Source organism: Egretta garzetta, unplaced genomic scaffold (assembly GCF_000687185.1).
Source record: "Egretta garzetta isolate BGI_Z169 unplaced genomic scaffold, ASM68718v1 scaffold107, whole genome shotgun sequence".
NCBI lineage: Eukaryota > Metazoa > Chordata > Aves > Pelecaniformes > Ardeidae > Egretta > Egretta garzetta.
The window spans coordinates 1,775,252-1,792,232 of NW_009260399.1; the positions used below are offsets into that span (position 1 = coordinate 1,775,252).

A 16,981-nucleotide genomic window follows, 5' to 3' on the forward strand; every position below is an offset into this window, starting at 1 on the left:
TGAACTGGAATCTCTGGTGAGTGAGAAAACTCAGTGTGTACTCCAAGCCGGAAAACAGGAAGAGGTACAGGAAATAAGCCAGGCCCAAGATTTTGAGATTCTGAAGGTCTAAACAAACAAAAAACAAACAAAAAAACCCAAACAAAAACACACCAAGGGGGAAAAAAAGTGAGCTAGAAATACAGCGGTGTTTTTCAAGCATAGCTTGAGAACATAACAACAATAGCAGAGCAACATTTATCAACTGTACAGGGAAAACTTCTCACCTCAGATGCTCATTTTAAATATCCATAAAAGACGTGCCACCAAATGACTTCTGACCACTACCTCCCTTCTTGTGAGGGGGGGAGAGCCAAATAGACTAACGTCTCTCTGGGTCACCCTGGTCTCACTCACCCAGTCCAGCCCCTCTGCCTCATGCTGACACCCCCACCTACACTGGGATTTATTTCTTTATTTTTAATCAATACCTGCATTCCACCTAATACCTTGATGCTGCTCTCGGGTTGATATTGGCTAAAGCACAGCATCCCTTTTTCTAAGCTACAAATGGTCTGTGATAGATTACCTTACTTGTGTTTCTGCCAATGCAGGATTTAACAAGTTTCTCCGAAGTGGCAAATATTATTCTGTTCCTGATGCAGCAGCAAGGAGGACTGACCTGGCAAACACTGATTTATTTTCTACAGCTTAGATAATTTCATTTAAAGAAATGTCCAGTTCAAACCCTACACCTCCAAGTCCTGAACTGAGAAATAAAATTTCAGTCTGAAGTTTCCTGGTTTGCAGCACATCTCCCTTATGCATGCCTTCATCTACCTCTTTAAATCCCTTCACTTACTGCAGCCTACCCCATGCTGCAGCCAGTGCCTAAGAAAAAGCAAGTAGCAAGTCAGAAACCTTCAAAACGCTAACCCCTAAAACCTTCTTTGGGGCATAACAGGACCAGCATCCAAGGGAACTTGCAACTCCCTGTTCATAAGTTAATAAGGTGGGTTTTAAATGAGTGAACAGAATGCTGCTTCTGAAATGGTTTGAGTAAAGTTTTCACTTAGAAACCATAGCCACGTACAAAAAGACGTACAATATTGATATAAAAAGCCAGCTAACACTTACTCTCCTCTGAAGGGGATTCCTTTCCTCGGGTGACTGCAGAAAACTGAAATAAAGCCAAAGGACTGAGCAAGTCAACTGCTGCCTGAAATCCAGATGTCACAGAAGAGACCTGATTGGAGAAAGAGAGAGGTTTATTTAAAAACCTGATGTAATAAATACTGGAAGGAATTGACAGTAAGAGTCAAGTGTGCTTCTACATCTACACAAATTATCTGAGATGAAACAAGGCAGCTGGCATTGGTGTTTGAGTGACCCCCAATAACATCCCAGGCTTTCTGATCACAGAACTGGCTCCAGCACTGTAACCAGAAGGTAGAGAGAGCACTGATAGCAGCTTTCACTGAAGACAGGGTTCTTAAAAAGTAGAAGAGATATGTTCTCCACAGCCTTGAAGGTGGCTTTATTTGGTTCACTTTTTGCATCAGCCCTCATGTCCAATGAACATTTACTGGGAAAATAATAGCACATCTGCCCGCAAGCTCATGGGAAGCTGGGGATTTGCTTGTGTGCTGCAGGTCTGAGAACAGTACGTGTAGCACATCTAACAATGGTCTGTTTTGGTACTGGTTGTTCTTTTAGCCAGCCAGTGACATCTCCTGGGGAAGAAAAGGAAAATATAATTTTTAGAGAGATTCCTTGGAGAGATTTTAGAGAGATTCCTCGAGACATTCTGCCCAGCCATATTGTATGGCTTTTTGAAGAGGAAAATTTGTTTTGTAGCACTTCTGGTCCTTGTACTGTGTATATCTCAACCTAATTATGCCTAGTGTCACTCTCTGCTCCTCCTCAACAGGAGCTTAGGAGAGGCTTATTCTTTCATCTTTAGGGAATTTAATGTTTTAATTTGTTATTTTTTTATTCTAAGGTATAGAAAATCGAAGAAAATACTAAAGAAAAAATGATGTCTAAATTCTTAAGGAAACAACTCCTTTTGAAGCAGGAGAATTTAGACTGTCACTTTACATGACAGTCACAGGAAGAGGTAAGACAGACTCAAGAATCCTGAATAATCACACTTGGTATTTCACATCTTCAAAGCACTGCACAGACTTTATCTGATGAGCTTCCTTCTCTTCCCAGATAGGGAGGGAGGGTGGGAGCTATCACCCCCCTGAGGGCAGAGATTAAAGGTCAAATTATCAGCGGAACTTAATCTTGGTGCATGACCCGAGGACCCATACGGAATGGATTTAATAAAGCTGTACACAAATCAACCTTCAATACGGTATTAACACGACCCGACTTGTTTTGATAGTCAGAGCATCTGAGTATCCGACAGAAGAGCTCTGGAGCCCATTACTCTCGCAACAGCAACCAGTTCAATATACCAGGCTGGTTTTGTATAAAGCCATAAAGAACAAACTGGGATATTTTTCTCTCCTTCCACTGCATGCATTGCAGAGAGCAAACAGACACTCCCAAGAAGTTGTTTCCTCATGCTTTTAAAAGGTCTGTAAGAGGATTTCCTGAAGCTGGCTGGTAGCAATCCTCAGTTCCTGCATTTGTTGGCACGATGATGTACTACAGCATAGAGAATCTGGTAACAAGTGACTCTCTTCAAGCATGTTTGCCAGTAATAAAAAAAACACTGCAGTTTGTACCTGGTTTGAATTATTATCCATGTCAGACAGGGTGCCAAGCTGCTTTGTATTACAAGGCTGATTTTAAGTTTGGTCCAGAGGATATGCATTATATATCTATATGTTTAAAATCTTAAGTGTTTTATGAAATATATATGCATATTAGATTTTTTTTAACATACGTGCGTGTGCATGTAAATTTAATTTCTCCTATCTTTGCCCTAGAAGCAATAGTCCAGAAGTGACTTCATCCACTGATTAATAATGAAAACATTGTCCTAAAACTGACAAAAGTGTTTCACCACCCCCAAATAACAAAACACTGCCAATTTCAGTCAATGTCACCGGCTGCATGGAGTTTAGATCCTTTGCAGATTCAAAATCTGCAATATCTAACTTGCATTTAATTTCTATGCTTACGATTTATTACTCCAGAATTGCTCAGTTTTACTTCATGATCACCCCAAAACACCTTGAATGGTAGACATTTTTCACAGCGTCTTTGTTTACTCTATTTTCCTCTAATGCAGGGAGACTAAGTAACATGTCTTGAAGGCACAGAGTCAGTCCAAATCAGGAATGCAGCCTGGGCCTTCCAAGCTCCAGCCTTACCCTTCAGAACAAACACGGTTTAGTATGCATAGAGCAAAAGCCTTGTTTTTCCGTAAGTCTGCTAGTGATGCTGCACAGCCCTGTGCATAGTCCTTACATGATTAGCTGGACACCAGAAAAAAACAAAAGTTGTAAGACCCTCCCTCCAGCTAGGAACCCATGACTAGCTTAGCTAAAAATTAACTCAAAAGCTCTTAAAGGAGACAGATTCCACCACAGACAGTTCCATTCCTCCCTTCTCCCACGTAGGTTGCAGCAGGAGCTGTTTTGGCCACCTCACGTAAGACCAGTGTCTCTGATAAGTGAAAGGTACAGTTCTCTGGTCACTCTTCACCCAAGAAAGTTGTGGAACAGTTGAAAAAAAGGTGAAGAAGGACAGCAAAAATTCTATTCTCCTTGGATGAAAACTCATCCTTGTTTCCCCTGTCCCCCCCTCCACCTTCCCCTTTCTACAAGTTAATTCCAGCATGAATGAATGTGGAATACTTGATCTTCTCTCCTGTTAAAAGAGGACTGATAGAGAAACAAGAACATGATGAGAACATAGCGTATGTCAAGGAAACAGATGTCCGATCCCACTGGCACGTCCTCCTACCGGTTATCATTATAATTTCCCCTCTTTTTACAGCTTTGTCCTTCCAACGCATCCATTCCTATACTTCAGGAGCACCTGCTCCAGCTCAGCCCTGCCAAGTTCCAGAAAGGCAGCCAACATACCTGCCTTTCCTCTGTCACCCAGGGGCCAAGAAAACTGCTCTTCTCCCACTCAGAAAGTAGGAGGAATTACCCAAGAAAAGAGCAAAGCAGCTAATAAGTGAAATTACAAATACCCTGGAACACATAAATCACATAAGGCCATGGCCCAGATGCAGGCTGAAAGGAGGCAGTGCAAAAGCACTAACATTGATACTGATCACAGGAAGCTCCAATGCCAGACAAACCACTATCTCACCAGCTGTCAGACACCCTGTGTATTTTGCATGACTGGGACCTGACCCTGAGTGGCAACTATTAATCCACCTCACGCAATACCCGCTGCTGCACAGAGACACAGCCCTAAAAAGCAGGGACAGATTATTCGTTTTCTTACCAAAATTCAGTCATGTTGGCTAACACAGACTAGCTTATCAGAACAACTCTCAAGAGAATAATATAAGGAGGAAGGAGATATTCAGTCATCATACAGTCCTAAAAGGCCCTGAAGCCATTTATCCCTCTACAGCAAAGGTGGCATTGTTTATAGAATACAGATTCGCTTTACAGCACCTCCCTACGTCAATACATTGCCACCGCCCCAGAATGTGCAGCTCTAACCAAGAACAGGATTTTATCTGGAATGTTTAGAAATGGCCAAACAGGAAAGGGGAACAAATGACACATGGAAGAGCTATCAAAAAAATAAAATAGCTGTAGTGCTTGGGAAGATAACATGAGCAACTGGTTCCACATGGGATACAACCTGCTGGGAAACACTCAGAGAAGGTCTCAAGTTTTGCCCTGGCAGGAGCATAGCAGCAAAAGTTTCCTGAACAAGTCTCAGTGTCAAATGGGTTGGGCTATTCAGAAACCAAGCACGCTTCAACAGCTTGAGTGCTACTTAGAAACAAGGGATGATAGGAAAGACCCAATCCACTGGAAAGCCTCAAATCGAGTGTTTCACCCAGATACTAGGGCTGAATTCAGCCTCTCCTACGCTACCAAAGCAGACTGGTCCAAGAGACTTTCAATCAGATATATCCTGGACAGCGTCAGATCACACAATATTAAATCATGATGTTAATAACTGTTTGGCCCCACAAATCCAAACAATCCCTGTATTTTAGCACATGTAGATATTTTGTATCTGTGGAAGACAACACAGCTCAGAGATAAGTTATTTGCTACCTGAATGTTCAAAATAATCAAGCAAAGACAAGATAATAGAAAGAAAGAAAATTTCTAACATATACTGGCTAAATGAAAGTAAGTTATTTGCTACCTGAACGTTCAAAATAATCAAGCAAAGACAAGATAATAGTTAAGAAAATTTCTAACATATACTGGCTAAATGAAAGAAAATCCAGTCTCTGATGCATTTAACTTTTATGACTAGCTGAAACTCATCCCCAGGGAGTCATTGTGATCACAGTTTAAAATCCACCCTCTTCCTCCTAGGCTCCCATTAGGTTTTGAGAAATATAAACCTAACACACCAAACCCAGCAATTAAGCAGACATGTTAGCTATAAAGAATTTCTCATGTTACACCAGGCTAGGAGATGCATCATGCAACCACTTTGAAACCAGCCTGAACAGAATCATAGAATCATAGAATGTTTAGGGTTGGAAGGGACCACTAGTGGTCATCTAGTCCAACCGCCCTGCAGGAGCAGGGACACCGCTAACTAGATCAGGTTGCTCAGAGCCCCATCCAACCTGGCCTTGAATGTTCCCAGGGATGGGGCCTCCACTACCTCTCTGGGCAACCTGTGCCAGTGTTTTACCACCCTCATTGTAAAAAATTTCTTCCTTACCTCTAGCCTGAACCTACCCTGTTCTAGTTTAAAACCATTTCCCCTTGTCCTAACACAGCTGGCCCTACTAAAAAGACGTTCCCCATCTTTCCTATAGGCCCCCTTTAGGTACTGGAAGGCCGCAATCAGGTCTCCCCGTAGCCTTCTTTTCTCCAGACTCAACAAGCCCAACTCTCTCAGCCTGGCCTCATAGGAGAAAATAATACTACTAAATCCTAGTCCCAGGAATGAGCTAAATTCCTGAGATACTGGCTCAGCCCCTTCTTCATTGTTTCTAGTATTTCAACCGTTGCCAAATCCTGTTTTTGAAAGAAACACAGATCTTCAGATTGATAGTCCATTTACCCGTTTTTCTTTTGGAAGTGTCTCCGGAAGTAGGAAGAAGATGAAAATTAATTCAGCCACAGCAAACGTGAGTGCTAGCAATGCTGAATGAAGATAGAAGACTTCTCCTTTCTCTGTCTCCACGGCTAGGTAAGCTCCGATCATGGGACCCAGGGTAAAACCAAGGGAGAAAGCAACGCCAATCATTGCCTGCAATGATACAATGAATACAGACATGTAGTCTGAGACACCAGTTTGTTCAGGTAGCTCAGTTCTAAAACAGTTTGGATTTCCTGGCATTTACCTTAAAGAAATGCAACCAGATACAGAATGTAACCACCCTGAGGATGTAGGGAGTGCACAGCAATGACCATTAAGTGTGAAAAACCTGTTATTTCCAAATAACTGATTTTATTTTCTGTCTAGTCAGGGAAGTGGCAGGAGCAAACTGCAACATGTTTATGAGTGAAAGGAAGTTGGGAAGGGAAATAATGATTCCCACTGCAGGGACTGCTCAGCCAGTAGATCCCTCAGCCATAGGATAAACTTTTGTAGTGTAAAACTGGAGAATTGAGGACAGCTCCATGGTAGGAATTCATAACAATGTCTAAAGCTTCTAAAACACTTTGGCATCTAGAAGTTATAATTTCTGTATTTAGGAATTTATGGCTCATAGAGCAAACAGGCTGAGAGGTTTCCCAGAACAACCTGAATTTAGTGCAAGTACTAAAGAGGATTTATGAACTCACTATGAAACCAGTACATAGGAAAAGAGGTGGAATCTGTACACACTGGATGGGAGCTTAAAAGAATACTGATTTGAGTCATCAGCCTCAGTGAGATTGCTTAAGAATACAACAGTGCAGGATCCACCTCATTTTCTTTAAGAAACATTCAAAGATGCGTACTTGTGTATGTGGGACCCAAACATGTCATCCCAGGACACAATACTCCTGCTTTCCTGAGTCTATTTAACTCTATCTGTAGTACTAAACTAAACAAGGCCAGGGCACACTCAGGCGTCACCGTGTCACCTCACAGTCTCCACTGTTTTTCAACCTGCCCAGCTAGCACTCTCCCAGGCAATGTCCCATCAGAGTCTGGGAATAGAATCAGTCAGATGCTATTCTCTTCCCAGAAAGCAGAATGAACATGCCTACTTTGCTCTGAAAAAGAAGACAGTAGAGCCATACGGATGTGAGCCACGCCATACTAAGTGACTTGCTCTCAGGCTCTAAAAATAGGCCCTGACCCGTTTTATTTACTAGTGCTGTGTGGCCATCCCTCTCCATACATAAACCAATACTTTGGCTCGCCAGGATTATAATAAATTGCTTGGAAAATTCATTACCTATCACTGTGAAATCTAAAGCTTTCCTCTCCCAAGAAACATTTGTCCCTCATAGTGGCTTATAACAATCTGTTAACAGGAGTTTGGGCCCCCAAGATTTATATAAGATAAAAGATCTAACTGGTAATTCACCAGCAAAGTTCAGCCTGCAGGGTGTTTCCATCTGGTCTGGTGCCTTCTGTAAGAGGACAGGGCAGCTGTTCATATTACTTGCTGCTCAGTCAGCCAAATGCCACATCTTTTACCTGCTGAGCTCAGATCCTGAAGCCAGTGCAGCATCCAAGGAAGTCAGGAGACATGCTGTGTTGTGCTGCTGTGCTTCCACAGTTTGGGAAGGTGAGAAAAATGGGTTGTCTTTTAACTGGCTTCCAGCTACCAGAATTGGGCCATAAGACTTTTCAATTTCTCAGCTATTATAATGAGGATTACTATTATCAGCAGGAGTAACAGTTACAACACTTACACAGAGAGTTTTGCCACTTCTAGGGCATCTGCATTTCACTTGTCATTGACATCTGCATTCACAAGTCATCGACAAGTAAAGTCTGAGAGCTTACCAACAAAATGACCTGGCATCTTTTCAGAAGGGAGGTAGTATATAAAGTCATGTTTTCACTTGATCAGTGAATACACACACCTGAGGAAGACATTCTGAGCACCTGAAATCAATTAAAATTTACCCAGCAAACAAAAACATATACCCCACATGCGTAACTCACCATGCCCTTGCTCCGTGCTTTTGGAGAGTGCAAGTCAGCAATTATAGCTGTGGAGAGGCTGACATTCCCTTTGCTTATTCCACCTACTATCCTGGAGAGAAGAAAAATGCCAAAAGTCCTAGAGGCAGCCCATAGTGCGTATGATGTTATCAAACCCATCTGTAGAAGCAAGAAAGGGTTCTTTATAAAGCAGAGCAAAGTTGATACCATTTCTGCATATTTCCCAGCTAAACATTTAATTTGTTTGTTTTGAATAGCTGCTCCAATACCCATGTAACAGTAATGTCTGAATATACTGATACTGCATTATGTCCCGAACAGTGATATAAAAGAATTAGAAACAAATCCATACAAACTTCATATGAATGTGAGACTACTAATAAAATTAGAAGAACAAAGAAAGTTCAGAGGGATCTAAATCAGTCTTACGCACAAAACAGCTTTTATACATCCCGCTCCACTTGTTTTCAACTTCAAGAGAATTCTGATTTCAAAATAAGAATTCACAGTTCTAGCCCTTAAATTTCATAATCAGTCATAAGCATGCATGTTTGTTTAATTCACTCTCCGCAAGCCTACAGGATAGGGGGATTTGTATATCATTTGCTGACAAGTTCCTCCATGTATGTACACATTTGCTCTGCACTGCTTCTGTAATTAGAGTCCCATGCCAGCAACAGAGAAAACGTTTTGGAGAATGTTCATATTCATAAGAAATACATCTTACACTGCTATATAGCATTTCCTAACCAACAATCCATGAAATAAGTCAGGCAGTGATCAGCCCTCATTAGTCACTTGGGGAACTAAAATATACAGGGGTTAACATATATAAACAGAGCATCTTAAGTCATACTCCTGTACACAGGGGAAAGGGATTTTGGAAAATCCCAGCAACAGATAGACATTTTGGTGCCTCCTACATACAATTCTGGACCTGGGAAGCTCATCTTAAGTAGCTGTGGCCAAGTGACTTGGCAAGAAGCAGCCAACAACCATCAGACCTAGAATATTCAATTTCCCAATCCTTTGCGCTAACCACAAAACCATAGTGCCTTCAACTGTGTATTGAGATGGCATGCCTAAAATCAGCACGAGACACATACCACTGTCATCAAGATGACAGGTCTTCTGCCCAAGGAGTCCGACACAGCACCAGTGAGGGGACAGGAAAAAAACTGTAAGATGGAAAAGATTGAGCCAATCAGACCTAAAATTAAAAAAATAATAATCATTAGACTTGCTGCCTTCATCTTAAATACAAAGACAGCCAACCTGTTCCAGACCTATCACTCCATCGCATCCTTTAAAAATATACAATGAGATGTAAAACAACAGCTGTAAAGAACAGCTATGTCTCTGAAACTTAGCCACCCTCAAAACACTGATCTTACATTGTTATTTAATTTAGGTGGCAAATATAGACAGACCAGACTAACAGGCATAAGCTGGATGATTCACTGGTTACTTCACTGGTGAGAAAGGGTTTGAAACTCACTGATTATAATGGAATGCCAATGCTTCCCCAACTGACTACATGCATTTTCTGTTCTTAAAGCAGAGATAACACAGCTTTAACAGTCCCAGTTCTTTTAAGATTTTTTTTTTATTGTTTGAACCTGATTCTGTCATGTTTAATTAGCTTTTCTTCCCTTCTTATCATGGAAAGGAGGACATAAGCACTGCTGTTAGTGAGACGCCCTAAGAGGCAGGAGTGATTCCAGCAAACTCCAAGAGCCTTTTGAAATCTGCCTCCAGCTTCTGTGATCTTTAATTCCTCTTTTCTCTTGCCATTTCTAGCTTCACACACTGATTAATTTGCACTACACTCTCAACAAGCAGGCAAAAAAATGCCTTGCCATCACAGTTTTTCGCTAAAGGAAAAACTGGGTTATATGTCTCAGATCATTCATCTATCAAAGCTTTAAAAGGCAGAGGACAGTGAGTCCAGAAGTTCTGTTCCCATCAACTCTGAGGGAAGCAGAATATTGATACTGAACACCTTGGGGACAACAACTGCTTATGATAGCTCAAAAGCCCAAAAACCTGTAAAAAAATAATAGAATCATAGTTTGGGTTGGAAGGGACCTATAAAGGTCAGCTAGTCCAACGCCCCTGCCATGGGCAGGGACATCTTCAACCACATCTGGTTGCTCAGAGCCCCATCCAGCCTGACCTTGAATGTTTCCAGGCATGGGGCATCTACAACTTCTCTGGGCAACCTGTTCCAGTGTTTCACCATCCTCATAATAAAAAATGTCTTCCTTATATCTAGGCTGAATCTACCCTCATTTAGTTTAAAGCCATTACCCCTTGTCCTATCGCAACAGGCTCTACTAAAAAGTGTCCCCATCTTTTTTATAGGCCCCCTTTAAGTACTGAAATGCCACAATCAGGTCTCCCCAGAGCCTTCTCTTCTCTAGGCTGAACAACCCCAACTCTCTGAGCTTGTCCTCACAGGAGAGGTGTTCCAGCCCTTTGACATTTTTGTGGCCTCCTCTGGACCCGCTCCAACAGGTCCGTGTTTTTCCTGTGCTGAGGACCCCAGAGCTGGAGGCAGTACTGGAGGTGGGGTCTCACCAGAGCGGGGCAGAATCACCTCCCTTGACTTGTTGGCCACACGTGCCAAATACCTCATAGCCAGGGAGCAGCAAAAGTGGGGCTGTTCCACCCAGGGGAAAGAGCCTCATTAAGAAAAGCTGTCACCAAAGACAGCAGAAGAGATGGAGACAAATACGACAGATATCAGGTTAATTCAGCCACCTTGTCTGCATGCTCACTGCCTGTAGCTGCCAGGTAGTTAGTGAACATTCCCATCACCACTCAATACTGCTTCTAAACACTTTTCTCTCAATACTTTTCTCCCAGAGAGAAAACAGCAAGGGATACCAGCTTCCTTTCTGAGACAAACTATTTTATTTGCATGTTGCCAGTTAGATGCTATATTTCTTCAAAGGGCAAAAGAGTCAGTTGGACTCCTCTGGAAGGACCAAGGAGATTTCTCCTACCCGTTGAAAGCAACTGAGCCAAGTCAAGGGATACAGCACCCCTGAGAGTATAGGACACAGCAGGTAAAAGGAAAGGCAACAAGCTGGACACAACTGTGAGCTCCCAGCCCCTTGTTTAAACAGAGTTTGAGACAGAGAGAAGGAGCATGGAGGAGGCATGCAGTCAGGCCATAGAGGAGACAGAAAACAGTTTCTGAGGCATTAAAGAAAACTTGTTTCCTACCATTCAAAGCCAGCAATTTGATTGAAAACAAGAACAGAAACAAACCATGCCAGCAAGCACACCGTGGGAAAGAGGAAAATTGTTTATAAACTTTCTAATGCCTGTTAAACCCCCCAAACCTACTTTAAATAGTAACAATACATTCACACATACATTTTAATAAAGTTTTGCTTTTTTTTTTGTTTAAAAGCCTTTTGCTTATCTTAGGGAGGCCTCAGGTCAGCACAGGGTCTAGGCATTTCCAATTAAAATTAATCCAGACACCCTCACATCTTCATACTCTGAAATCCCAGTTTCCTCACAACTCTTTAGATCACAAGGAGCCAAAAGAGCCTCTGATGTGTAACACATGTATGCTGCGGGATTTCCTGTACTACTCCCGCTGGAGCTCACCCATGTGAGTGTCCTAGTGACAGCAAATGCTTCTGGGGCCCTGCAAGTCAGCAGCTCTCCTGCTTTTAATCAGACTAATGAGATTTAGAAGCAGTGCTGCACTATAGCTGCCCAGCAGCAACGTGAGACTTGATTCACAAGCTTCTAATTCCAGTGTTTCCTACTGATTGATCTCCTATCACATGCGGATCAATTGTGAAGGGAAAGTAATTTCTGTGACTGTGCAGAGTCTAGCACAGCAGGCTCCTGACCCTCAGCTGCCAGTCTGACAATAAGGAACAGCAGGCCTGTATTTCTGTAGCAATCTGTAGAACAAATTGGGCAAGATCATAATATAATTCAGGTTAAAAGGGACCTCTGGAAGTCACCTACTCCAACCGCTGTCTCATAGGGTCACCTACCAGGTCAGACCAGATTGTTCAGGATTTCATCCAGGCGGGGTTTGACAACCTTTGAGGATGGAGACTACAAAACCTCTCCAGGCAGCTTGTTCCACTGGTCATCCTCACTGTGCAAAAGCTCCTCCTTATTCCCAGTCTGAACCTCCCTTGCTTCTATTTATGCCTGTTGCCTCTTCTTCTCCCACCATGTACCACAGTCAAGTGCCTCACTGTCTTCTTGATAACCTCCCCATAGATATTGGAAGGGTGCTAGTAGCTCCAGGCTGAACAAGCCCAGGCTCCCCAGACCCTCTTGTCTTCCTGACCCTCTGCTGAACTCGTTGCAGTTTATGAATGTCTGTCTCGTACTGGGGGGCAAAAACTGAATGCTATGCTCTAGATGGGGTCTAACAAGTGCTGAGTATACGGGGACAACCGCTTCCCTCAATCTTCTGTCTCTGCTTCTGTTCATACAGCCCCTGTGCTGTTGGTACTTTTGCTGCCAGGGCTGGCTCATGCTCAGCTGGCTGCTCACCAGGACCCCGGTGCCTTTACAGCAGAGCTGCTCCTCACCAGTCAGTACCCAGCCTGTGTCACTGCAAGGGATACTCCTTCCCAGTAGCAGAACTTCATTTGTCCATTTCAGAAGGTTCCTACTAGCCCATTCCTCCATGTCTCCAAATGACAGAGGTGGAGCTGTCCAACTCTTCATTGCTATCAGTGTGGTAAAAACAAAATCATTCATAGCCTACTGTAAGAAACACTCTCTGTATTATTTAAGTCTAAATCTAATAACAGACAAGTATGCTTGTTGTATTTCTTGTAATTTTCCTCATTGTTCATCATTTGTCACATCAACACTGCAAATATCTTGAAAAGAACACACTGTTTCTGGGGGGGGGAAGGCGGGAGCACGGGCGGGGGGGCCTGTTAGCTTGTTTGTTTAATTTCCATACCTCCAAATAAGACACTGTTGTATTTCCGCTCTGGAGGCATCCCAACCATCACTGCAAACCAGTCCACACCACGTTGCAATGACATATAGAATCCATCCTGCAAAACAGATAGCTGGGGAATAGAAGCAGGGGAACAGTTTCTCCATTTTATTTTCAAAGACGGCATCAGAGCTTAGTGAACTAGAGGGTAACGTTAGATGACTCCTTCCCTCCTCCTTGGAAAAATGTCCTGGGTGATCAATTGTCATAGGCTAAAAATAGCTTAAATTGTGAATGCCAACAGGCAGCAGATAATTGGGTGTGTATGTTTGGGTGGGGGAATGTCTGAATTTGGACTTTTTTAAACCACTAGGCCTGATACTTGCTAAAACCCGAACTTAAGAAATGTGGCATGTCCTGGATCCTTCAATTAATAAAGCAAAATGACACACACTCTATCCCTCTGCACATACACTATTTAGACCAGGAGAACCAGGGACTTCTAGGTGCAGGAAGAAGAGGTGGTGCAAAAATGAATGGTTCTTGAAAAGAGGAGGAGGACTTGAAAAGAAGAAAGGGGCCCTGAAAAGAAGGTGAAGATCTTGGCTACGGAAAATACACTGGAAGTGGGGGAAGATCCTGCAGATCAGAGCCCATGGTTAGGGTTAGAGATAGGGTTGTAAGAAAGACAAAGGCTACAGCTGCAGTTTGAGTGGGGTTAGAAAGAGGCTGTGAGATAGAGGTATGGGCTGCAAAAATAATTCTCCCGACAACATCTTCATCTTGTTCAGTAACACCTGAGAATGGTAACTGCAAGCAGCTGCACAGCAGGGAACCAAAACAACTTTCTGCCCTGAGTTCCCAGACCAGCAGTCAGCTCCCTGCTAAGAATGGAAGTTGAGACCTAGTTAACACAGTGCTGGGAGTGGGAGCAAGAGAGTGTGTGAAATGCTCAAGTAAGGGTAAAAGCTCTTACCTCTTTGTTTCTTAGATAAACCCCAGTATGAAGATCCATTATCGATTGTCATTTACTCTGTTTCACCATCAACATCAGTGTAAGTCACAAATACACTGGTAATTACAAGGACTAGTCCCTAAGAAATACCTGAATTTTCCCCCAAAGAAATCCCTCATTTTAATGAAAAAGCAAGAGAGGAGAGTCTCATGCAGGTTCACAAACAAATTCAGTCCATGAACCATTTAAATGTGCTGGATATTATTATTCTGCCTACAGCTATTTGGTTTGCCCCAAAGCAAGGGGTTTTTCTTCTGACCTTCCCTGAAGATCTCATACCTAACATTTTCAGCAGGCTGACTTTCTCTGTTGCTTACCTCAGTCTGGCTGTAATAATCAAGGATGGAAGGAAACAGTGGCAAGATGAGAGTGAATCCCAACAAGTCGATGAAAAGTGCCAGGAAGACAATTGTAATAACATGACTGCTGTTCTGTTCTTGCTTGTCATTGTCATTGTCATTGATGGAGCTGCTGCTGATTTCTCTCTCTTGCAGGGCCATGTTCCTAGGTGCTCTGCTTCTAAAAAATTACATTTATATCCAGTCAACAGGAACCATTTTGCAGGCCTTTTGTAAGACTATCTTGCTGATTCATTCTCGCTTTCTACAGACTTCACAAAAATAAATATAAGCTATGGCCATATCAAGCTACCTGGTTTTCAAAGGAACAGGAACCTGAACTCTCTAACCTTGGTTATTAGTTGAGCACCAAGTTTGCTTGCATCAAGAACAGGCTACAAGGGCAGTAAGATAACAAACTCTATTATAGGAGCTTCCCAAATAAAACAGAACTAAGGAGCATTTAAAGTTTGTTAACATCTGAGCAACGCTAAAACAACTTTCCCAAATGTTTTTAACTCAGCATTACAGTAAAATAGATAAGAAAGGGCACTACTGTTTTGAATATCTAAGTAATAGATTAATTATGCCTTCAGTGTATACTAGAAATGACTAAAGCAATGACAATTAAAAAAAAAAAAAAGGTAGACTTCCTAACCACTGTAGGAATGCTGTCTTCAAGGTAAATCCTGGAGAGTAACAGCAACTCAAGAATCCACACAATAGAATTTTGAAACTTGAATTTTTTTTTTTCTTTCTCTGGATGACAGCCACTGATCAGCGATATGAGTTGGGGCATCAAGTGATTAAGGCAGCGTTTTAGTTTGTCAGAAATACCAGAACTACCAACTTTCTTTGATGATACTCCAAAACTGTCTTAAAGACCTAAACAAGGATGCAGGCCATATCATGTTCAGTATTTAACAAATAAAGAAACCAGTCCATATCCTGAAAAAAACTGAGTTTCAACAGATACCAAAATCAAGGAGTAAAATACACAAACCATGGAACTGCAAATTTCTAACTTGTAAAACATTACAGTGTATCTCACTCATAAGACAATCAGATCTGCAGTCCCTTCTACTGCAAAAATCCATGAGCATTTGTTGCACTAGATGAGCAAAAATGGAGACAGAACTTCATCCAACAAAGTCAATCAATACCAAAATATTCATTGAGTTTGATGAGTCAGGATTGAAAACAGAGGAATTCTTAATACAAACTGTGTTCCAGACATACTACGTGCACAAGGCACTTGTGCATATAATATTACACTAACTGAAGATCATAACACTTTGTTATGCTCAGCAATAAATATAATTGTGACATTTCTTTACCTGTGGATTCAGTTTACTAGTACTGAAGCATTATTAAAGTTAAAACACCATGAGGTAAACATGGAAGGCAGCCACCTGCAATCCATTTATTAAATTCTTGGCACAACACTCTTAAATCTGCTAGTGAACACAGCAGTTTGGTTATGTTCAGGATCCTTTTATTTAAAATGGTAAGTCATCAGCGCTACAAATATTTAGTGTTATTTGTTTACCCAAATGATCTAAGAGCATCTGGAGCCAAAACAACCATTCCTTTAGACAAATCCTCCCCAGCCTTAGGTCTATCCAGCCAACAGTTGATGGATGGGTTCATTGTGGCAGATTCTATCTTGTTTTTCCTCACATTTGTTTATTCATCCACTGAATTGGATGACCAAGCTGAACTTTACTCCAGGGTTAGTTACACAGGATAACATCCTTTACGCCTTACCCTTACTGCCATTTCAGCTAGCGTGAGGTTTGAACCTATTGATGCTAGCACTGACCTTTCATTCAGCTCCACTTTTGGCTACGTGGTTGCAATTTCCCTTAGGCAATATCCCAAGGTACTACATGTTTCTGCCTGCTGTGCTCCATCAGTTTTATTGTTCAAATCTCTCTGTATTTTTTGCAAGGCAGGAAACCACCGAACATTTTATAGGTCCTGGCACCCCATCAGCAAAACCAAAAGCAGCTCTACCATGACATTGGTTTCTGTGAGACATGTTTGAAGCGGGGGGAGTTTAGGCAAGTTGTTTCTCTGAAACTCGTGTCCCTGATGCTCGCTCGGCTCTGCCTTGGCTCCCCCCAGGCATCCCTGTCTGTATCTCATCGCTTCTGCCTTCAACCTCTGGCCGGGAGGGCTGAGGTTTGACGCTGTGCCTCTCGGGAAGGGATCAGCAGCAAAGCTGGCCCTGCCCTAACGCAGAGACACAGATTTGTCATCAACCAGCAGGAAGAAGTTCATCCTTCTGGTGTTTCCTTACCACCCCTTCCCCGCCTCTGAAATTTCCTAGGCCCAGCTTTACCTTGCTAAGCCTTGGGAAGGCTCCTCTGACTCCTTAACAAAGTCCTGATTCAGGTCAAGAGCAGGAGTTTCAAGGAGGAGTGGGGAAAAAAAAAAGCAATTTCCCAGCGCAGCCAAAGCCCGGAGGAGACA

At 42.4% G+C, this 16,981-nt stretch overlaps 1 protein-coding gene across 3 annotated transcripts in view; it reads right to left on the bottom strand.

Annotated features, from left to right (window-relative positions):
* MFSD10 (major facilitator superfamily domain containing 10) overlaps positions 1-16,981 on the bottom strand; it is a 29,681-nt gene that overhangs the window by 8,488 nt on the left and 4,212 nt on the right. Inside the window, exons 1-7 of one of the 3 annotated variants that reach the window (XM_035898637.1) lie at positions 16,851-16,925; positions 14,486-14,687; positions 13,175-13,271; positions 9,321-9,424; positions 8,215-8,373; positions 6,166-6,354; positions 1,117-1,225 (exon numbers count right to left, since the gene is read on the bottom strand). In XM_035898637.1, coding sequence (XP_035754530.1) covers positions 1,117-1,225; positions 6,166-6,354; positions 8,215-8,373; positions 9,321-9,424; positions 13,175-13,271; positions 14,486-14,668 — 841 coding nt within the window. In that variant the 5' untranslated portion in view covers positions 14,669-14,687; positions 16,851-16,925. Of the gene's footprint in view, positions 1-2; positions 109-1,116; positions 1,226-6,165; positions 6,355-8,214; positions 8,374-9,320; positions 9,425-13,174; positions 13,272-14,485; positions 14,688-16,850; positions 16,926-16,981 lie in introns of those variants that run through there. The other 2 variants (XM_009643203.2, XM_035898636.1) reach the window with 2 other exon arrangements.